The following is a 25049-nucleotide window of genomic DNA, read 5'->3' as shown; positions in this document are numbered from 1 at the left end:
ACCTCTAAATTATGGCATGCTCTCAGGTACAGGCGATCAGTTCACCACTGGCCTCCAACAGGCAGCCTTACCCCCCCCCCAACACCAAGACCAGGTATGGACAGCCGCTTTGACTGCGTGGAGGAAATTAGATGAAGGGCCTACTGAAGCCCCTATCGCTGGGATAACCCAAAAAGCAAAAATACAAAAGTCAATTAATGAGACATCCTTAAGGCGATTTAATCCTACGCTGCTTTTAATTTTATGTTTTCATGGGAAGCACCCTACGCTTGGCTCTTTTGGCCCAGATGGGAGAGCCCATTCATTGGATACACCTCTCCATAGGAGGAGCACCCCGGGTATATTGCATTATTAAAGGAAGAGATATAACAAATCGGCTTTTTAGAATGGATCCTCAAGAGCCGGGTGTGCTGGCGCACGCTTGTAATCCCCGCACTGAGACAGGAGGATCGTGCAGATTCGAAGCTAGCCTCAGCTACTTAGTGAGGCTCTCAGCAACTTAGTGAGACCCTGTTTCCAAATAAAACATAAAATAGGTCTGAGAGTATAGCCCGGAGGTAGAAAGCCTCTGGGTTCCACCCCCAGTACCACCAAAAAAAAAAAAAAAAAAAAAAAGGAATGGACCCTCAAGATATAATTATCCCCAACCGATTATCTGATTTCACCTGGTTCCAAAAAATAATAAAAGAGTGGTAATAAAATTAGAGGGATTTTGGGGTAACGTTGATTATCATGATGGTCCCTATAAGTGGATGAGCTCTTTTACTAGATTGGAGTGGAGGCCCCCAAAAGTCTTTATCCGAGAACCTAATCCAAATTTCCTGACGGTGTTTACCGATGGGGGGCGTATGGGGGCAGCCGTGGTTATATATTCTTCATTTGTCAATGGACAAGACCCACAGCCAATTCAAACAATATCCTATCCAATAGAAGGCTCCCCCCAGTTCAAAAACTTATTTGCAGTAGTATTAGTGTTAAATGCCATTCATGAACCCATCAATTTATTTTCAGATAGCCAATATGTGGCTAATCTGTTACCTTTATTGATGGAGGCCCATATTAAACTGGATTCCAATCCTATTACCCCTCTAATGATTCAAACACAAACAATTTTAAAACAATAAATACATTCTATATTTTTACAACATTTGCAAGGCCACCAAAACCTACCAGGCCTCTTCTCTAAAGGCAATCAAACTGCAGACAAATTTAGCCTCCTCTATTTTCTCTGTAATGGAGGCCACCAAATTCCAACAACTTACTCGCGTCAATTGGACTGGCTTAAAACATAAATACCCGAGGCATCGACAACTGATTTAAAAAAGATTGTGCGTGCCTGTTGATCCTGCCAACTCTTCCTTCAAATACCCCCCCACTACAAATCTCGGACAGCAACCCTCAAGGATTATGCCCCAACAATCTTTGGCAAATTGATGTAACTCATTATTCCCCCTTTGGTAAATTAAAATACATTTTTGTATCAGTCAATACTTACTCCCGAGCATGCTGGGCCTCAGCCCATGCAAGGGAAAAAAGACCAAACATGCTATTAGTCATATGCTACAATGTTTTGCCACCCTCAGGTTGCCCGACCAAATAGAAACGGATAACGGACCATGTTTTATGGGCAAGGCCTTTACTGTTTTCCTCCAAACCTGGAATATCTCCCATACTATGGGCATTCTGTATAATCCTAGAGGACAGGCCATTATAGAAAGATTTAATCATACCTTAAAGGTTGAATTACAAAAACAAAGGTGGAACTCATTACCCCCACATGATCAGCTTAGAAAAGCATTACTTACTCTAAATATATTAAATTTTTCAAAATACAGCCCAGAACTTTCACCATTCCAGAAACATTGGTCATCCTCAATCACATACATATACATCTGTCTTGGTAAAATGGAAAGACCCACTCATGGGCATATGGAGAGGGCCAGACCCATTGATTATGGCTGGAAGGAGATTTAGATATGTCTTCCCTCTGGATGAAAAAAGACCCCTGTGGGTTCCAGCAAGGAACATTAAATATCTTCCGCCATGCACTAATAATTGTGATTCCGGGGAAAAAGAGATCCCTGAGATTATAGCTCTCTCTTCTTAATTGCAAAAAGAGAGATACAAAATGGAGACGAAAATCCTCATCGGTCTAATCCTATTAGCACAAGTAAGGTATAGTATACAAGGATTTGGAGACCCAGGTAAGGCAAGAGAGATCCTTAATAAAAGGATGGGGCGGCCCTGTGATTGTGGAGGGAGTACCTTCTCAGTACTCCCCGTAGATGGACAGGCTATCCAGAGTAATCCATTTTACAAACCACCTTTAGACTCCCTTGCAGATGTAGTGTTACAAAACTGGAAAGGATTAGACTTGTTAACGCCCGAAAAGGGAGGCATATGCTTGTTTTTATAGGAAAAATGCTGTTTTTATGCCAATAAATCGGGCTTAGTCCAGGACAAGATAAAGCAACCCCAAGAAGACCTTAAAAAACGTCGGCAAGATCTACAAGACAACCCATTACGGACAAGCTTCAATGGGCTTTTGCCTTATTTTTTCGTTCTATTGGGCCCCCTTGTGTCTCTCCTGCTTGTTTGTACCCTGGGCCCCTGTATCTTCAATAGGTTAGTTCAGTTTGTAGGCAGTTAAAATACATCAAGTAGAGATCCAATATCAAAAGCTTACTGAGAGAGAGCCCAATCAGTATGACTGGTGTTCTGACTATGAACATCCCTCCTCTGCTCCCCGTGTACCAGTGACAGGTAAGATCCTCAGAGGAGGACAACCTAAGACAGGGGCTGGGGTGGCTTATGAGCGGCTATCAAGCATGAGTACCCAATGATGGGTAAGAAAGATCCTCAAAAAAGGACAACCTAAGACAGGGACCATGCATTTCACACTCATATATAAAAAAAAAGGGGGATATGCTGGGGTCTGCTCAACTGCCTGACAAAACTTCCGATGAATCAGCTACATGTAGCGCCGAGCGTGTTGGAGTCTGCACAACCGCCTGACAGAACTTCCGATGAATCAGCAACATGCAGCGCTGAGCGGATATGGAGGGCATAACTACTCCTCTTGCCCCCACTAGCCCAATTTGGTAATGTTGAGCCTTACTAGCGCATATAATGCTTCCATGCTCGTGAACCCCTCGTGCATTGTATAATGATTGGCTGCAAGTTATATGCTTTGCGCATGCAAGAGTGACCTTTAGCTTGATAGGTTAGAATAGTTTCCTGTTGGAAATCCCCCTTGCAATTATTTGCTTTAAATTGGGTTGCCTGAAAAAAATAAACGAGATCCTGCTTGACACGTCTCCCAGCTCCATGTGGTTCTGTTTGGGGCTGTCGGCACTCATTTTCCAGCTCAGCCACACCGCTGATGGGCTGGACCCGTCACTTGATGAAACAAAGGAACACAGAAAACAATATCAAAGTTTACATTCTAAGTTTTGAAAATAAACCACTTGCTATTTATAGCAGAAGAAATAATAAAGCTCAGTATTATTTACTGCTATTGTGGGAAATATCACACATTACTTAACATGTATTGCTTTGCTTGATACTCATAAAGATCTTATGGGATTAAGTTAATTAATTTATAAGCCACATAGATAAGGAAACTGAGGCAAAAAGGTTAGTGACCTTTTCTACGTCAAAATGTTTGGAAATGACAAGACTAGATACAAATCCAAATAAATGGACAGTGATTACTCAACCCAAAGCATATGCACTTCTTCAGATACTAGAAATATTCAATTTGTCATATATAACCATGATTAACACCTTGAGTCCCAGTACAGAGATAATCTCACTAACTTCCATAGCCATATAAAATTTACATTGAGTGCCTATTACCTGACTGAATATTCTAAGATTAACTTTTAGAATTTTTGGCTCATAAGATACCATTGTAATAAATTAAAAAACTCAAAGCCAGGTATGGTGATGCATGCCTGTAATCCCAATATTTGGGAGGCTAGACCGGCTAGACCAAAGGACCACAGGTTCAAGGCCAACCCCACCAACTTGTGAGGCCCCATTCAATTTAGTGAGACTCTGTTTCAAAATAAATAATAAAACAAGGCTGGGAGTATAGCTTTGAGATTCAATCCCCAGTATTTACAAAACAAAAACAAAAAATCCCTCAAATACTGGTTTTTCAAAAATCTTTATGTAACCAACACCCATGATTTATAAAGTATATTTTTTCTTTCTATATTTTCTCCAGTCTCCCTCCAGAATATTTTCTTCTCCTAAGTATTGAACATGTGGGTACTATAGGAAGAAAAAATCAGATGTAAAAGTCTGATTATTAATAACTGCATTTTCATTAAACATCAATTTTTTTCACTTGAGAAGAATCATGACAAAAAGTTACTTCAAACACAGAAAGAGAAATAGTAAACAAATTACAAAATACATTATGGCATGTAGAAACACTGGATAACACAAAATACTACATCTTGAAATCTGATCATTATTTTCTATAATTTATATAATAACTGAAGCAAGGTGAAATTTTCTTTCATATTTAACTCTTCGGTTGAAATACCACTTCAGTCAGTTTCACAATTTCCAAGCTTCAAAATGTGAATCCAAAGGCCATTTTCACCTATAATATTGCTACACAACTATAACCTGAAAATGTAAGAAGTCACAGTACAAAATGATTGCATATTTATCCTATGCCAAACCAGAGGCAGGCTAAAAATAGTCCCAGGGTTAGGAGCAAAACCAATTCAGGATTAAGCATGGCATGGTGGCGCATGCCTATAATCCCAGTACATGGAAGACTGAGACAGGAGGGTCAATCCCAGGTTTGAGGCCAGCCTCAGCAATTTAAGGAAGCCCTCAACAACTTAATGAGGCCCTGTTTCAAAATAAAAAATAAAATAGGGCTGGGGTGTATCTCAGGGGTAGAATGACCCTGGGTTCAATACCCAAGACAGACAGAAAAATAGATGGAAAGGGAGGAAGGCAGGAAGTGAGAAAATGAGGGAAGAAGGGATTCAGGATTAAATGAAGCAACAGCCAAGGTTTCTTCAACAATGCAACTAAGGTCAAGAGCAAAGCAGGCTTCACCTCAGGGTTTTGTGAGTAAGAATAAAAAGGTCTGTAATCCCAATAGTTTGAGGACGCTGAGACAGAAGAATCAAATTGCAAGTTTGAGGCCATCCTCAGTAACTGAGCAAAAACTCTGCTTCAGAATAAAAAACAAAGAGGCTGGAAGTGTAGTTCAGAGGTAGAACACCCATGTTCAATCCCTAGTATCACACACAAAGTTTCTCAGGAAATTGGAGTAAATAATGCAGTAAGTCAACAATGACGAACTATCCCAGTTGATATACATGAGCCTCTCGTACTAACTTCAAAAGTACATTCTGAAGAGCATATCACTGATTTAAACAGTTAAACAGAGTAGGATTATTTTACTGAATAATTCTGGTACATATTATTTCTGCATATGAGGAAATTATACATTGACAAAATGGTCTAATAGTGTTATAACAGTTCCTTGAAAAATCATCCCCCCAAATTTCTAACTTTGAAATCCATGACCAAATTTTTAACTAATAAATACTTGCAAACTTTCTGGGTAGCCTAAAAGGTCACATAAACTAAAACACTCAAAGTACCATGAAAATCAGTACTATTTAACTATGATAAATAAAGCTTTAAGAGTATTTAGGTAAGGAATAAAATTTTATTTAGTGCTTCACAAAATCATAATAAATACCAAGTAATACTAAGAGATTCAAAACAAAAATCTAATACCTCCTCAAATTTATAATGCTATATCAAGTTAACAACTTAATCCAATTTTTCCCTTTAGGAAAAATTAAGGCAATTATATTACTAACTAAAACCCCTCATGTTTAACTTCTTTTTGACTTAACTAATCCCAAACATAATGTTCAATCAATGTCCTTACCACATAAAATGTATAATAGACATAGCAGAAAAACACTAAGGATAATTGATGTGATATTTTAAGTGTAACAAACACTTTTAGTGATTTTTCACCTTCATTTTAATTTTTCTTGAGGGATTTTTTTTTTTTTTTATGGTACAGGGGACAGAACCCAGAGGCATTCTACCTCTGAGCTTTTATTTTGATTTTGAAACAGGATTTCACTAGGTTGCTTGAGAACCTCGCTAAGTTGTCAGTGCTGACTGAACCTGTGATCCTTCCGTCTCAGCCTTCCAAGTACTGGGATTATGGCCAGCTTGAAGGAATATTTAACATTCACTCATTCATTCAATGAGTATTTAATGACACCCACTAAGTGTTAAGCTCTGTTCTAGGCTGTGGAATACTACATTGAGCCACAGACTCCTTTTGTATGAAAAATACAATAAGGTGTGTGTGTGTGTGTGTGTGTGTGTGTGTATATATATATATATTATGTAATATGTGGAGGTGGGGGACCTAGGAATCAATATTACTTTAATTAGGGTAATGAATTTTGCAGTCTTTCAGTAGAAGTTGACAGACCAATCTAAGAAAATGCAAAACCTCTTTAGAGAAACAACAACAACAGATTCACAGAGAGTAGGGTGTAGCTACGAGGGAAAGTAAAGCTCTGGGTTCAATACCCAACACTTAAAAAAATTAAAAGAGTCACAGAATTATTTTTTCTTTTCTGTTCTCCCACTGACCCCTGAACCCATCCTTCTCTGTATAAATTATGTTGGAGCAATAATAAGCAGTCTAGATGGGTGGACTCTGCAGTTGCAAAAAGCTCACTTGAGGGCTGTCATCTCAACCAAATTATAGTAGCTTTATCTAGAGTTGTAAAGCTAATCCAAGTCATAATTATCTTTTAATTACATTCTCAAACCTTGTCTTCCTCTTAATTTTCATCCTTTAATCATATTATTTTATTCTAACAAAAGACCTCAAGGCTTCAGCTTTAAGGGCCAAAGTGGCACAGAGCTAAATAAAGCTGTGATAAGATTTCTGAGGGCAGGTTTCTGGTCTGACTCACCACTTCAGTACCAGAACATTTTAGCACATGCCTACCACACGTATACTCATATATTTGGTGAAGAAATTAATCCACAAAAATTGATCTCCAGGATAATTTATAACCAAAACCTTAAAAATATTACCCTAGCTGGGCATGATGTTATACACTTATAAATCCCAGTACTTGGAAGGCTGAGACAGGAGGATAGCAGGTTAGTGAACAGCCTCAGCAACTTTGTGAGGCTATCACAACTTAGTAAGACCCTGTTTCAAAATAAAAGAACAAATAAAAAAAGGGCAAGATGTAGCTCAGAGGTAAAATGTCTTTATCCCTACTATGAATGAATGAATGAATGAATGAATGAATGAATGTTTTACCCTAAACAACAACTTTGCCTTTGAAGAATTTACTAAGGTTGAGCTGGGCATGGTAGCATACATCTGCCTCAGCAATTTAGTGAGGCTCTCAGCAACCTTGTGAGACCCTATTTCCAAATTAGAAATAAAATAGGGCTGGGGGTATATCTTGGAGTTTGTAAACTGTCACTAAGTTCAATCCCCAGTACCAGAAAAAAAAAAAAAAGAATTTACCAAGGGTAACTAGAAAGTCATTAAAGATTTCTCTTGGTATATTCCTGACTTCTTTTAGACTATTCCCTGCCTTCTTTTAGTCTATTATTCCCTGCCTTCCCTGAACTGTATCAGTGTCCAAGGAAACACACACACACACACACACACACACACACACACACACACACATCAATGAGCTAGTAAGCAAAAATGTTAGATGAAGCCCAGTACTTGAATTTATATTAGTGTAAGGTATATAAAGAAAAAAATGGTGTGTTAGTTACTAATATTTGTATGACTGACAATTTACAAATAGTTCTACCCTCCATCACCTTATTTGATCTTCCTAACACTGTGAGAGCAGCTAGAAAGGTGCTATTATCCCAGTTTTACAGGAGGAAAATAATGCTTAGGAAGTTCAAAGGATTTTCCAACATCACATCACAAATAAGTGGTAAAGTTGAGACTCATCCCTTATAATGCTTAACATATAAGTTAATTTGTGAGTTGCCTCCCTACTCAAATACTACTGTTGATAGACTTTAAGTATGCATCACCATGATCCTAGCCTACTTATTCACTCACTGTCAACCATTTTTTAAAATGTTCAAAGGTTTAAAAGCTGTCCACTTACTTTAAAGTTCCGTCTCCTTCCAAACATTGAAGACACTGTATTATAAAATTAAACCTGATTTGAAATAGAAAGTTAATCTATAGATTACTGTAAGAGGCATGATGAAATCAACAAATTTCAAAACAACATTAATAAAAAATAAAAATAAAAAACTCAATCTGAGAACCTCGCTCAGGGAAAACTCTAAATTCACTTAGCTCTGCAATCAAACGGCTATTTGGTGGCTAGAACTAGAAACTCTTTCTCATGATAGGACCTATTTTCTTCCCCTTCCAGAATGCCCTTGCTCGCTTTTTCATTACTTCTTAGCTAACACAGCTTAGTTGATTTCACCTAGAGCAATCTATTTCAAACATCCTCTCAGGCCCTTTTTTTTTCTACTTCTCTATTTCTAGTCAAACTAAAAATGACATAAGCATCAGTACATCTAACAATATAATTAAATGAAGACATCCAGCATCCTTTATAATCTACAAAAGTCTATGTACATGCTGATATTTTTTACATTAAGAGATAAAAAGCAACACATTTTGCAGCTGCCTTCTGATGCGCAAACATATCTTTTATTTAACCTACTTATTTCATTCTCCTATTCCCAAATTGAACTGTTTCCTCAAATAAAATAAGAAAAATAAGCCGGGTGGTGCACGCTTGTAATCCCCGCGCTCGGGAGGCAGAGACAGGAGGATCACGCAGGTTCGAAGCCAGCTGCAAGCGCTGGCTTAGGAGACCCTGTTTCCAAATAAAAATATAAAATAGGTCTGGGAGTGTAGCCCGGAGGTAGAAGGGCTTCCAGGAACCCCAGTAACCCCCACATACAATAATAATAATAATAATAATAATAATAATAATAATAATAACAGTAATAATAACAACAATAAATTTATAAATGCATACACTTAAGGTTGTAACACTTAATCAGAAATATAACAGATACGCCGGGCGTGGTGGCGCACGCTTGTAATCCCCGCACTTGGGAGGCGGAGACAGGAGGATCGCGCAGGTTCGAAGCCAGCCGTGCTGGCGTAAGAGACCCTGTTTCAAAAATATAAAATAGGTCTGGGAGTGTAGCCCGGAGGAAGAAGGGCTTCCAGGAACCCCAGTACCACCAAAAAAAAAAAAAAAGAAATATAACAGATACTGGTAAAGAAATATTCTTTATCAATTTCTATATAAAACTGGTATCAAACTTTGGAACACAGGGCTGAAGGTATAGCTCAGTGATAGAACAAGTTGCCTAGAATACTCAAGGCCATGGGTTTGAGCCCCAGTACCACAAAAGCAAAACAAAACAAAACAAAACAAAACAAAAAACTTCATCTTAAAGTTTGAGCAGCCAAAGAGGTTTATACACTATTATCTCCCTGCTTAGGACTCCCAAGAATCCTTATGAAAATTTAAAATTTAATTTTAATATTTCAAAATCCTTAATGTTAAACATTATTTATCTGATTTAAAGTTGTAGGGCAAAAGGCTTGAGCAGTTATTTCTAAAAAGAAGTGATAATACAGCCAAAAGGTAAATGAAACACTTTGAACCTTAGGGAAATTCAAATTAAAACCAAAAAGAGATGTCATCTCACACCTATTAGAATGGCTATTATCAAAAAAGATGAAAGATAACAACTATTGTCATGAATGTGAAGAAAAAGGGAATTCTTGCCAGGCATGGTGGCCCATGCCTGTAATCCCAACATTTAGGAGGCTAACACTGGAGGATCGCAGTTTGCGGACAGCCTCAGCTACTTAGTGAGGCCCTTTGCAAGTCAGTGAGACACTTTCAAAATAAAGAATAAAAGAAAATGGGGCTGGGGGTGTAGCTTGGATGTACAATGCCCCTGGGTTTCATCCCCAATACTGCCAAAAAAAGAGAATTTTTTTTTAAATCATGGAATTCTTTTTTTTTTTTTTTTTGGTGGTGGTGCTGGGGTTCCTGGAAGCCCTTCTACCTTAGGGCTACACTCCCAGACCTATTTTATACTTTTTTTTATATTTGGAAACAGGGTCTCTTAAAGCCAGCACGGCTGGCTTCGAACCTGCGTGATCCTCCTGTCTCCGCCTCCCAAGCACGGGGATTACAAGCGTGCGCCACCACGCCCGGACTAAATCATGGAATTCTTATACTTTGCTGGTGATGTTAAATTATACAGCCCTTAGAACTACTACATATGATTCAGCAATTCCACCTTTGGGTATATATATCCAAAGAATTGAGCAAATATGTTAAAGGGATATCTGCATTCCTATGTACATTACACTATTCACAATGTCCAATATACATAATTAATCTAAAAGTTCATCAACAAAGAGAACATTTGTTACAACATAAACATGGAAGACTAATGCTAAATGAAATAAGCCAGACATAGAAAGGCAAAATACTCCGTGATCTCACTTACATGTAAAATCTAAAATAGTTCAACTTACAGATGCAGAGAGAAAACTCATTACTAGCGACTATAGGAAAGAGAGAAATAGGAACTTGTTGGTCAAAGGCTACATTTCAGATACACAAAAATTTTTAGAAAATTCTGTAAGTCTCCATGGTTAAATAACTTTGCAATATGCTACAAATTATCTTTACAAGTAAACCATCCATTGAAAGTTATGAGAAATCCTCCAGAGAAGGAACCATTTAATTTTGTCAAATATTTTCTGAATCTATTTGAACCACAAAACCTATCACACCCTTTCATGCCTTTCTCCCTCTGTATCATATATGTTAACTCCAAAATCAAGAATCAGTGTTAATATCTAAAAATCTAAAAATCAAAAAGTCTGGATAAAAGTAATTTAACACAAACTATTTTTATTTAGTGTCCACTTAGTACCCTACATTGCCAAATATCCCAAATAACTAATAATTTTAAATAATTACTGTATTTATCCACAATTTTTTCAAGTACAGGACAAGTAACAAAAGCCTAATAATTCTAATAATTGTTCTGTTTTGGTTTTGTGTGAGAGTTTTTGGTTGTCTTTCAAAACCAACCTACAGAGCACACTACAGCACTGGGATCAATTCAGCCATTTTCCTACATCTTATATACTATGCCTTTAGCTCTCTGTAATAGTAAATTCTTAAAATCATAATCCTGATAGCTTGTGTGTGTGTGTGTGTGTGTGTGTGTGTGTGTGTGTGTGTGTGTGTGTCTGGGGATGGAACCCAGGGGCATTCAACCTCCAAGCCACACCCCCTGCTCTATTCTTTATTCTTTATTTTGAAACAGGGTCTAAGTTGCAGAGGGCCTCACTGAGTAGCTGAGGCTGTTTGCAAACCACAATCCTCCTGTCTCAGCCTGCTGAATGCTGGGATTACAAGCTTTCGCCACGTCCAGCTCCTAATAGCTTTTTAAATATCAAAAAAAGTTTATTAGTGTTAATGAAAATTCACTATTTAATTATGTGAAAATTCAGATTAATTGCAATAAATTCTCAGGTAAACAAATATTCCTGGCCCTAAAACCGGGCATGGTGGGGCACATGCTTATAATCCCAGTATTTGGGAGGCTGAGAAAGTTCCCAAGGATCTGAGGATCACAAGTTCACGATCAACCTCAGCTACTCAGTGAGGCCCTCTGAAACTTAGTGAGAACCTGTTTCAAAATAAAGAATAAAAAAATAGGGCTGGGAGTATAGCTCAGAGGTAGAATGCCCCTGGATTCAATCCTCAGTACTGCCAAAACAAAACAAACAAAAAATAAAAGTATGTATATATATATTTTTTTCTCACCTTTATTTTGATATATGTAGTTAAAAAAAAGAAGGGGGGAAGAGGATAGAGGGTGAATGGGTATGTATTAAACAATTTTCAAGTATATCATTACAAATTTTTTGTCAAATATAGGAGAAACATTAAAAGTTGGACACTCCAGTAAGGGCAAAGATAGGAGGGAAAAAATTAATAGGACATTAAATATATAGAGAAATGAAAATGAAAAACAAACAAATACATAAATTTATGACTAGCAAAATTTCAAAACAATTCAAATGTGTTTAAAACAAAAACAATACAAAGCCAAAGCCGGGCACAATTCCAGCATTTGGGAGGCTGAGACAGGAGGATTATGGTTCACAAAAAGCCTCAGCTACTTAGTGAGGCCCTATGCAACTCAGTGAGACCCTGTTTCAAAATAAAGAATAAGCCAGGTATGGTGGCACATGCTTGTAATCCCAGTATTTGGGAGGCTGAGACAGGAGGATCCAGATTCTCAGACAGCCTCAGCTACTTCGTGAGGTCCTTCACAATTCAGTGAGACCCTGTTTCAAAATAAAAATAGGGCTGGGAGTATAGCTCGGAGGTAGAATGCCCCTGGGTTCCAATCCCAGTATCACAAAAAATAAATAAATAAAAGCTGAAGTCAAAAAGTTAAAATGGTAACTATGAAACTGGGCCTGTCCCTTCAATTTGCACTAATATAATATCTTTCTTTCCTACGTCTCAAAGTTCAATGTACATATTAGTTTGCTCAATTGAGTAATTCTCCTTTTCAGGTTAACTTGCTGAAAAGGTTTCAATTAAAGATATAGTGTGACAAATTCAAAACTAAAAAGTTTCATATTTATCATTGCTGTTTTCATCATGTACTCAGTATCCTCACCTTGGACTTAAAAAAAAACCTAAAAATAGTATACTGATATCAACTACAAAAAAATTCATTCCATATTGAATTCCAAAATAGCACATAATTTTGAATAAGAGTACCAAAGTGTGATTCCTTCCCCCATCACTCGTTATGATTTTAAACAAGCTATTTTAATCTTCTCAACCTGTTTTCTCATCTACTTAATGCAGATAATATCACCTACCTCAATGCTGAGATTTAAAGAAGCCTGTACAATTCACCACTATCTCAGCACAGAAAATGCTTGTTAAACATGATTAAAACAAGGGCAGAATCTTTTACAGCACAGATCATTAATGTATATTTTGAGATCTAAGATGAATTAAATCACATCCCCTAAAACCTGCTGATCTGTTAGCACTTAAAGACACAGAAAAAGAAGTTCGGAACTACTAATTTTTAAATAATCAATATTTACTGAAATTGTATATATAATTATTTCAAAATAGTAGTTTTACACGACTTTGAAGCCTGGTTAAAAAATAAAAGAAGATTGAGCAAGGAGTCTTTCTCAAGTAATGATAATCTTTCAGTTTAACTAATGATAATATCCAGACAAGGATGTAGCACATTCTAAAGTCAATCAAGAGAGCTGAAAACTAGATTTGTAAAGAAGTTGAGCAAAATGGTCTGTGATGTATATGGAACTAAGAAAAAAGATTCCAGTTTCAACTGTCACTAGTAATTGTTTGGCCTTGGACAAGTCTCTAGGCTTCAATTTCTGAATCTATAAACTGACTGCTGAAAACAATAGGTGTGATCCAAGGATAATTCAATCTGGGCCTAACTTTGGAGAGGCAATCCCAGAGTAGTGGTTAATAAAATGGCCTGTAGCAACTGCCAAGGCTAGAAATCTCACGCAGCCACTTAAAAGCTTGTGCACTGTACACATACACATCCAAATTAAGACACTATCATTTTGCTACTTTCATGTGAAAGTATTAAAACTCTAAAACTTTAAGTCAAGTTTTACCAAAACATCATCTCATAAAATATTAAACAATAAAGATACCAATGAAAAGTTATTAAAACTTATAAGGCTGTTAGCTGGGCTTGGTGGCACATGCCTGTAATCCTAGTGCTTGGGAGGCTGAGACCTGAGGATCGCGGTTCACAGACAGCCTCAGCTACTTTGCGAGGCCCTTCACAACTCAATGAGACCCTGTTTCAAAATAAAGAATAAAAAAAAAACTAGGGCTGAAGGTATAGCTCAGGGGTAGAATGCTCCTGAGTTCCACCCTCAGTACCACAAAAAAAAAAAAAAAACAGAAAGGGTTAGGGGTGTATCTCTCTGAGTTAAAGCATTCCTGGGTTCTATTCTATCCCCAGTAACACACATACACACGACTAATTGTTCTCACCAAAATATTACACATACAGCAAATTATAGAACTTCTGACACTCCCTACTCCTACCACTGGTATCGGGGATAGATCCCAGGGCCCACACATGATAGGCAAGTGTTTTATCACTGAGTTACATCCCTAGGCCTTTTGTTTTGTTTTGTGGCAAGGTCCTATTAAGCTGTCAAGGCTGGCCAGAAACTTGAAATCCTCCTGCCTCAGGCTCCCCTGCAGCTATGATTACAAGCATGCCTCATAGTGCCCTGTAGGGTCTTTTCTGTTTAGTCTACAGAAATGTATGGCCATAGTTTCTGACAATGAAATCAACTACAAGAATAAAAACCTGTAGATTTTGGAAATATAAAGTGAACTTCTAGTACTAGAAATAAGAAGTTCAAAAGTTACAGTCAACCAGTAAACATTTACCAAACACACCTAATACTAGGGTTTGTGCGTAGATTAAGTACAAACATCAAAGTAGGAGGTTTCTCAGAGTTAAGTTCTAAGGATTAGGAAAAGAGTGGGTCCCTTTATCATCACTTTTACACAATAAAAGCCACTTACGTATTTATTTCCCTTTTGGTTCATTTAGGACTACTTCTCATTGGCCATTAAAATTGCTTCCTAGCCTAAATTTACAAACTAGTCCCTGAGGTCCGGAGCCATTCTACTTGAGTGAATAGGTCCTAAGAAAGTATTTTACCAAATCCACAAGCTTCAGTATTTCATATTCAATGACGCTCACACCTGTATATTCCACTACACACAACCTTATTGATTTGGGTCAAGTACCTAGTTGCGTCAATTCTTCCCCCTAAAGTATCGCTAGTAAAGGCAAACTCTACTTCTTCAAAAAGTATTTTTTTTCTTTTGCAATAGACACTAGACATTAGAAAAGGGAAACTGATTGGCTCGTCATTGTTGCCCTACTTCCATTTCAGACCCAAGGAGAAAACTGCTCCCCAGAGAGTGTCAAGGGGGCCATACTCAAAGCAAGAAGGTAGATGCTAACCTCAACTTTGCGATTACCACCAGGGACCCGAAAGATGTGGGGGAAGGGGCTGACAAAACTAAGCTTGAGGGAAAGGGCACACTTCAAGAAGCAGTCAAGGCAGGAGGTGGGAAACCGGTCAGGCCAAGCGACCAGCCGAGGATGCTGACCCAGCTCAGAGGTGGAGGGCCCTGGAGCCCGGGGACCAAGGAGGCAGACATCGGATAAACCGCAGGGGTACAGGACCCAGCAGCAACGCAGAGAGGCCAACGCTGCCACTGAGCAGCCTGTCAGGGGACACCACCGGGAGAGCGATTAGTTAGGAGACAGCGACAGCAGGCGGGAGCCCAGAGCCAGGGGCGACTGGTAAGTGCAAGTGCGAAAGGCGAGGCGCGGGCAGCCGGAGGTGGGGAGACTCTGTTGAGTCAGCACAGCTCCGACTCCGGGGGCACTTGTAGGATCCCCGCCGCTCCTGGGGCCCTGGAGCCCGCGGCGGAGGGTCGGGCCCGTGGGCCAGAGAGCCGACGTTCTCTGACAGGCTGGCGCCGGCCCCTTCCCGATTTCACAGGTAAACAGTGGCCGCCGTCGCCGCTTACCTCTGTTAACATTATTACACCCCGGGGGAGTGAGGTCCTCCCTAGCCTCGCCGCATGGCAACAGCCGTGGCAGCAGCGAAAACTGCTCGGGCCGCCGCCAACGGCGGCAACTGCACCTCCAGTCCTCTCCCAGGCGGCAGCTTTACTCGGCTTCGCTGGCTTCCCCCCGGCCCGGTCTCTCGCGACGGACGCGCCGCCATCTTGGAAGAGCGACGTCCGCGTCTCCCCGCGACGTGCGCTCTGATTGGCCGGCGCGGCGGCCGCCGGCGTCTCGTGACCGTCTCCATGGCGCCGGCGCGCGGAGGAGCGGGGGCGGCCGCCCAGCTGCCCAGTCGGCGCCGGCCGCGGGGTCCTCCGGGCCGGGCGTCCGGGCCAGCCTGGGACCCCGGGGAGTGCCGCGAAGGCCCCGCGTCCGGATCGCCGCCCGGGGTCCGTCGGGGATGGCCGCTGGTCTTCGCTCTCACGCCGAGGGTGGCCGGCCCTGGGGAGGGCCGGGAATGGCCGGGGCTGAGGCTTGGACTGATGGCGCTGCGCACCCCGCGGGTCTCGGGGACCGGGAGGCAGATTTCCTGTAGGGAAACTTTCATCGCGCATCTCCCCGGACCCGCGGCGACCGAACAGCACCGGCTTCCTTCTCTGCCCCGGCTGCAGGTGCGGTCTGAAACTGCTCCCTGCGAAGTGCCTCTCTCGAAACTTTGCCAGAAACTTTCCTTTGTGTCTGCCAATCCTCTCTGAGTTCATTACCCAGGTGCGCGACAGGTTGTGGACGTGATAGGGGCGGATCTGCTCTACTCTGATCTTAGCAGAGTAGGCACTGTTGCTGAGTCTGTGGTTGGCCAGCACTTGCATGAGCAGGAGGGGTTAGTTTTTCTAGATATAAGACACCTTTAACATAAATCAAAGCAGGTTTTGCTTTGTAACTACTGTCTTCAGCTGTATCGCTTTCTTAGTCTTTACACTGTGTGTGTGTGTGTGTGTGTGTGTGTGTGTATGAGACTGAGCAAATTTCAGGTGTCCTTGTGTTGTAAGTAGGCCTGATTTAAATGGGACTGAACTGGAGCTTTGTATATAGAAGCCTACAGACTGATACCATTCATTCTCATTTGGCCACTAAATAGGTTATACTGTGTAGAGTTAAAAGCATTTGATTCTTCCTGAATTGGAATGAAGTAGTTTACCCAAACATACTGCCAAACTGTACTTTATTTTGGGTTAGAATCCAGTTTCCAAATAAGTTGACAAGCAAATTTTCAGGCTTATCAAGCAGAACACTTCCTTAAAAGAGACATTTTGGAAAACTTAAGGCCAGTGGTTCCTCCTTTTCTTTACTGAAAACTTTGCCCCCTACTTAACAATATTCCTATTGTGCTAAATATAATTTTCTCAATACATTTTAATCTAAATTCTCAGAACACAAAGTAAAACATTGTACTTTCTTTTATGTGTCTCCACCAAGAAAACAAAATGGTTCATTTAAACAGTCATGAAGAAATTCAAGAAAAATCCTGATCTTGTCCATTCAAATAATTATAGCAAAGTAGTTTTGTAATTTGAATCTACATTTTATACATATTTTCCACATTGCTGGACCTGTAAAATTCTGGCGCCTACAATACAATAAAAAATGTTATTGATATTGACAAACTACAAATAGAAAACATGATTGAAAAACACAACTTGGACTCTGAAGTAGTAGGGGAAACCAAGAAATACTAGAGCCATCAAGGAAACTGGAAAAAAGATACTGTTCCAGCCTGTAAATAAGAAAACAGAGGAGCCTCATTAATATTTAACATACTGACTAGTGAATTAAAACTGTAATTTAGATGTCTGGCCTGAGTATTCAGTTTTATTCTCTACATCTATTTTCTTTTCCAGGAGCAAGGTATTTTCCCATATTTTAAGGATGGCAAATTAAGCAGAGGCAAAACTTGAGATTTGAACCAACCTGCCATATCACATGGATATTTTTAACATTCAGAAGTTTGTCAAGCCCAAATCACTAACTCTCCCAATAGCTTCCCAATTTCCTCAGCCAGAGTCCTTTCTGAGACCTAAAACACCTATGCCAACTGGCCTCCCAGGTCCTACCCTACCCCCACCTCTCTGACCTTGTTTCTACTAAACAGTTTGTTCCAGCTACACAAAACTGCTCCCTGCTCCTATAACAAACAACGGCGCATCCTACCACTCTGGGGCCTTGGCTCTATTCTCTCTCTCTCTGGAAGAATCTTACTACCAAATACCTGCAAGGAAACCTACCCTTACCATCCTATTTATAACATTGCCCCTCTCCTAGAATCCTCCTTTAGCTTCTGGGTTTCTTGTTTGTTTGTTTGTTTTTTTAATAATACTCATAAACTCTCTCTGCTTATTATCTGTCTTCCAATAGAATGTAAGCTCCGTGAGATCAGGGATTTTTCTGTATTTTTAGTTTGTTTTGTTTTTTAATGATGTTTCCTTAGTACCTAAAATAGTAGAACAGTGCATGGCACAGATTAAATGCTCAGTAAATATTTTTTAAATGAATGGGTGCATCATTTCATAAAAGATATCATGAAAAAAGCCTGGCTGAACCCTTTGTCTTGAAAGATTAAATTACTTAAAATTTGCTATTGTGTGGTCTCATCTTGGAATTATGAGAGTATTGCTTCTGCCAGTAGTTTACTAGAGGGATCGCATATGACAAAACTGTGAACGATGTCTTTCCCTTTTTTATCTTTTGTACTGAGTATTGAACCCATGGGTATCCTACCATTGAGCTATATCCCAGCCCTTTTTTTTTATTGTTGTAATTTATTTTGAAACAAGGTCTCACTAAGTTGCTGAGGCGGGCCTTGAACCTTGATCCCTGTCTCAGCTTCCCAAGCAGGAGGATTATAGGCATTCACCACCATGCCTGGCTTCCCAATCACCTACTTAAACAAATACATGTCCTACATGAATTTGAGCTCATATGCTAGCAAGGGAAGCAACAAAGTGAGTAAGGTATTCTATTTCAGAGTTATGGAAATTAAGTTATATAGTTGGAAAGAATGCTTACAGACGCAGATCACTTTAAAAAACAAAGTAAGTGCCTAATTTGATACAGGTTGCACTTTCATTCCATGTGGTCTTAAAAACATCCTATTCATATCATTTTTTTGTATAGAGGAAACAGGACAGGGTGCTGAGATGCCAGGTTCTTCAGCTATCAATAATAAATAGAAAACAAAATAAGCTATCTTAAGAAGCATGTGATAAGGATGCATATTTGGCTGTTACTGCAAAAAGTTTGATCCCCCAACAATAGTACCCAATTAACACCGGAAAAGATGACAAAAAAGAGGTAAAAGGCAATTATTAGTGTGAAAGGCTGTTAAACTCTTGGCAGTGATTTCTAAACCTCCAAAGACTTAAAATATCCAGGTTGCCAATTTTTTAGTTTGAAACTGAATCTCTCCTACATATTCACATTTTCACAAATTGCTTCTGACTTCTTTTTCAGAAACTAGGAAAGTATAAGATTAACTTTCCAAACAAATTGCATTTATCAAATAGTTGTCACATTTAAATCTTTTGGTAACACAACCACTTTTTAATTATTTATTTATTTATGTATTTATTTTGCAGTACTAGGGATGGAACCCAGGTTCATTCTACTTCTGAGCTACAACCCTGGCTCTAAATTTTTTTTTTTTTTTTTTTTTTTTTTTTTTTTTTTTTTTGGTGGTACTGGTGTTCCTGGAAATCCTTCTACCTCCAGGCTACACTCCCAGACCTATTTTATGTTTTTATTTGGAAACAGGGTCTCTTAATCTAGCAAGGCTGGCTTCGAACCTGCGCCATCCTCCTGTCTCTGCCTCCCAAGCAAGATTACAAGCAATGTGCCACCACGCCCTGGCCTGGCCCTAATTTTTTATTCTTTATTTTGAAACATGATCTGAGTTGCAAAGGACCTCACTAAGTAGCTGAGGCTGTCTGCATAACGTGATCCTTCTGTCTCAACCCCCCAAATGCTGGGATTACAAACGTGTACCACCATACCCATATTGTTTTACTTATATATTTATGGTGCGTGTGTGTGTGTGTGTGTGTGTGTGTGTGTGTGTGTGTGTGTGTGTTTGGTGGCAGTGGTGGTGGTGGCAGCACTGGGGATTGAACCCAGGGCATTCTACCTCTCACCTATATCATCAGCCCTATTTTCATTTTGTACTTGGAAACAGGATCTCAATTGTCAAGGCTGGCTTCCAACCAGTGATCCCCCTCTCTCAGCCCCCCAAGTATTGGAATTGCAGGTCTGTGCCAACACACCCAGCACATTTATGTATTTATTGTTGTACTAGGAATTCAACCCAAGGATATTCTACCACTGAGCTACATTCCTTGCCCATTTTATTTTTATTCTGAAACTTGGTTTCTCTAAGTTATCCAGGGCTGTCCTTGAACCTGCAATCCTGTGTCTGCCTCACAATTATTGGTATTATAGGCATGGGGCACTTTGACAGGTCTTAGTTTTACTAAGTTTATAGTATATGATGTGATGTTTTAATATACATTCTGTAACAAATGTGCCAATTTGGACCACCACTAAAACTTTTAATTGTCATATGTCCCTTTAAGAGACTTCCATCAATGTGGGATGGTTTGTTTTTGTTCTTGAGCACTCTCTTCTTTCTGGTAATATAAGATGTGCCAGGCTCATTGTGACCCCGGCCTAGAACCATCCATTTTTCTAAGAAACCATAATTCCTTTTATTGAAAAATGATACTAGAAACCAAGATGAAAGTTCTGTTTTCTGGTCGAGGTGTCATTTATTTTAGTCTAATACAGCTGACAGAGTAAGAAAATATAGAGATGCATATTTATCTATATATGTGTATATGTTACATATATAGTGGTTTTGTATGTGACTATCTGCATCTATATTAAGCTAAACATTAGTCCATATTTGTTATAGTTAGATATAAAATGTCCCCCTAAAGAGCTCATTTATTAAAAGCCTAAGTTGATATAATTGAGTCATGAGGGTTATACTCCCAGAAGTGGATAAATCCATTATAATGGATCTACCTGAGTGGTACCCAGTAGGCCAGCGGGGTGTGGCTGCAGGAGGCAGTCCCTGTGGTGCAGCCTTGAGGATTATCTATATGGTTCCAGCTCCCTCCTCTGCTTGCTCTCTTGCTTCCGGCCTTCATGACGTGAGCACAGCCCATGTGCTCTCCCTTTCTCCACTTCCTGTCACCATGCCCTGAGATCTACAGCCCCTGATCGCACAGGAACTGAACTGAAACTAAGAAAGTAAATCTTTCCTCTAAACTACATGGCCAGTCTTTAGATTATAATTTTAAGAATGCTGACAGATACAGTTATGTTCATAGTCTCCTACTTGAATTCATTTTCCATAAAAATCATTGTAGCTTCCTCCCCTTTGCTTATTTATAATTTCTACTTCATCAGTGAGAAATCTGGATTCTGCTATCTCCATTGATTTGCTTAATTGTTCAGTTTCATCATACATGTGTAGCAGTATCAGAATGTTTAGCCCATACCCTCATGAGACACAAATTTATCAACTAAAGTATATCACCTACAGTCAGTTTCTTATGCCTTTATTCTTACAGACTTTAGTTATTTTCAAAGTTACTTACTTCAGCATCTTTTCCCCCAACCTCTTCAGTGAAGTTTATAAAACAGATTCTCTCTCTCTCTCTCTCTCTCTCTCTCTCTCTCTCTCTCTCTCTCTCTCTTTTGGTGTGGGTCTAGGAGTGGAACCCAAGGGCATTTGACCTCTGAGCTACACCCCCTGCCCTATTTTTTATTCTTTATTTTGAAACAAGGTCTCACTAAGTTGCAGAGGGCCTCACTACATAGCTGAGACTATCCACACACTCTGATCCTTCTGTCTCAGCCTCCAGAATGTTGGGATTACAAGCATGCGCCTCCACTCCTGGCTCTAAAACAGGTTCTCTTATCAAAGTCTCTGTTCTTTTCCTAGAGCTGTCTACCTCCTAAATGATTTTTTTATTTGTATAAGTTGTTTAACTCTTGACAGATGTTTAATGTTATGTATCCACCTTTATGATATTTTACCGAATAGTATCACTGCCCTAAAACATAGAGGGAAATGATAATAAAATTGCTTTCATATGTTTTTTTTGTAGACACAAACAACTGGTTATTTTATTGAATAAGCATATTTGGACATGTATTATGTTATCTTTCTATGACAGTTAATTAATATATATTAAGTTCTTATTATGTGCCAGACTCTTAAGCGCTTTACAACAGTTCTATAAGATAGGAATTGTTATTAGCCAGGTGTGGTAGTACTGCCTGTAATCTCAGTACTTTGGAGACTTAGACAGAAGGATCACAGGTTGGAGGCCAGCCTCAGCAATTTAGTGAAACTCTCAGCAATTTAGGGAGACCCTTTCTCTAAATATATAAATTAAAAGTGCTGAGGTATAGTTTGGAGGTAGAATGCCCCTGGATCCAGTCTACAGTACAAAATTTTAAAAAGATAAGAACTGCTATTATTACTATTTTACAAATAAAACAGGCCCAGAGAATATTTTTTAGGGGGGCCAAGTGTACACAGCTAGTAATGCAGCATATATATATATTTTTTTTTACAACCATCTTTCTCTTCAATTTTACATGAATCCTAAGTGTTGTGATTAGCCTTTGACCTTCTGTTTTTGCCTTCAGCAAAAGGAGGAAATGAGAAAAGGAATCAGTACTCATAGAGCAAACCTAATATATCTACATATTTAAGGCTAATCTCAGCTAGTTCCACTTTTACAGAGAAGGGGTGAAATTAAAGACTGCTACTATATTGCTTTCTACCCTACTCCCTTAACAACTAAAGTAAATAATAATGTTATTTTAAGAATTACTTTTATTTTAAAATAGTATTTAAAATACTTTTATTTAAAATAGTATTAAAATACTTTTATTTAAAATAGTAATGTATTAGTTTCCACAAGTTAATTTGGCATGCCCTCTCCCTCACCTGTATGATCTTTTTGTTTTCAATAAAAAATTTTAAATGAAAACTATTTGTACTATATATGCACACATCTAAATAGGAGGGATATTACACATATGACCCATACTACTGACTGTGGAATATAAACAGAAGCCTGAGAAGATTTGCACTGTGGTCCTGCCTTTGCTATTAAGTAGGATGAAGTCTTGTGTGAAAATTTCACCATTTGTTGATCTTCAGTTCCTTTACTATAATGCTAAGATTGAAACATAGAGTAACATCTAATACAATAGGTTGTTATTTTAATTATTGAACAATGGCCTCAAAATCAGATGTTTCTTAAGGGTTCTTTCTGTTTTTAAACTGTGGTTCTTAATGATAACAAGTAAGTGGCAGTTCATTTTCCTATCACTTTTCTTCAACAAGCATATTCATCACCTTTTACAAAAACCTTGCTACTGAGCAGTGGCACAAGCTGCTGTGAACTCTTGGGTATGGTAATGAACCCTGTGATTTACCACCTTCCCACTTAAAATGAGACACCTTCTACCTCATAATGGCCATATGTGCAAATATTCATGAACAAAAATCAGCACTCAGCAGAAACCTCTGGTGTGTAAAAACATAGCAAATAATCAAATAAAAGACATGTAAATCAGGTTATTTGTTCTTGAAATCTATAGGATATTCACCTGATTTGGATGGCTAAGACTTGCACTCTATCTTGTTCAGCAAAATGCTGAGTACTTCACATTTTATTTTTAAAAATAGATGTCCTTTTCGGGTTTTCCTGTTGCTGGGGAAGTGTTCTTTCTGTTGCTAACAGAGAGCTAAATGTTCTGCTTTGAATGGAATGTGTTTGTTTTTTTGGTAGGAGTGGCAAAAGGATGAATGAAGGAATCTATTTTTTTCATTGTTTCTATAAGGGAGATGTCTGCCTTCTGAGTAGAGGTACACGATTGGCCATTTACCAGAAAATCTTTTAATAAAGTCATAGAATTTGTTCATTTGTTTACACATTTGTATTCACATAACAAATGGGCTAACCAAGTGTAAAGACCACAGCATTATGGGATATATATCAGGAACACTTATTATCATTAGTTGCTAGGAGGTTCAAAGAAGGTATTTATGCTTTTTACATTTTTTGCCTGATATAATTTAGCCTCACAAAAAGGAAAGAAAAATAGATGAAATCTGGCTTTCCCTCAGATTTATGATTTTTTGTTCTTTTGTTTTGGGGCAGGGATACTGAGGAATGAACTCAGGGGCATTCTACCTCTGAGCTACACCCCTAGCTCAGAGGTAGAACAATAACATTATTATTTTAAATTTTGAAATTGTCTTACCACACACTGGCCTTGAACCTGCAGTCCTCCTGTCTCAGCCTCCTATGTGATGGGATTACAGGTGTGTGCCCAAGCCATTTCACTCTTTTATTATTATAGTATTACATCTCTATTTAGGACAAGAAATTTAGGGGTGAAATAACACAGATAAAACATTACTTTCGCATACATTATGCTTAAAACTGTGTGAGAAAATTGACCATTCTATCCTAAGATTAAAATAGAAATTACATAATTATTTTTAATGTAATTTTGTTGACCTGAAATTAATTTCTATATTATTATGGCCTTCATTGTGTTCCAATACTCTGTGAAAGATTTGGTTTGTTAAACAGGCACCTTTGTTTTGTTTAAAGTTGTATCTCTTCCTCTGGATAATTTTTTGAGCTTTATGGTTATGTCAAAAATTTAATCAAAATATAATCAAGATTCTATCTTCTAAATTTTATTTTTGACTTTAGAAGTGGAGTTGTTCATCTATGAGCCACTCGTTTATAGGGAAAAGGGACTGTGTCCTAGTACTCAGTAACTCACTCAGGGGTATGTCAATGCTATGTGTCCCTCTAATCATTTAATTTTCCTCCTGGGCACTGAAGAAGATTGCATCTCCTGCCTATCTAGGTAGAGTTGTCCAGATCAATGAAATGTAGCAGTTCTTCTCTTTTTCCATCTTCCCAAATGAACTTGGATGCTACAGGTTGAGATACTGAGACTAAACATGGTAGAACCTATCCACCAGAAAAAGTGTCTATAGATTTTGCACGGGTACTAAATTCTTGTATTATTGAGAGGTATAGTTGTAGCCATTAATGATACATATCCAGATGAATACACACTCTAACTCATCTTCCTGAAAATAGAAAATGTCTACTTGCTGGGTGTGGTGGTGCACACTTATAATCCCCGTGCTTGGGAGACAGAGACAGGAGGATCCCACAGGTTCGAAGCCAGCCTTGCTGGCTTAAGAGACCCTGTTTCCAAATAAAAAAGTATAAAAA

General features: G+C 38.8%; 1 protein-coding gene across 1 annotated transcript in view; it reads right to left on the bottom strand.

The window, feature by feature from the left end:
* Positions 1-16067, bottom strand: part of SNX13 (sorting nexin 13) — a gene marked incomplete at both ends in the record, with an annotated part of 157048 nt that extends 140981 nt beyond the window's left edge. Inside the window, one exon of the mRNA XM_080701842.1 lies at positions 15732-16067. Coding sequence (XP_080557968.1) covers positions 15732-15743 — 12 coding nt within the window. The remainder of the gene's footprint in view (positions 1-15731) is intronic.
* Between the last annotated feature and the right edge of the window lie 8982 nt (positions 16068-25049).

Source organism: Muscardinus avellanarius, assembly GCF_963383645.1.
Source record: "Muscardinus avellanarius genome assembly, chromosome: 9".
Lineage (NCBI taxonomy): Eukaryota > Metazoa > Chordata > Mammalia > Rodentia > Gliridae > Muscardinus > Muscardinus avellanarius.
This window is presented reverse-complemented; position numbering and strand designations above follow the sequence as displayed.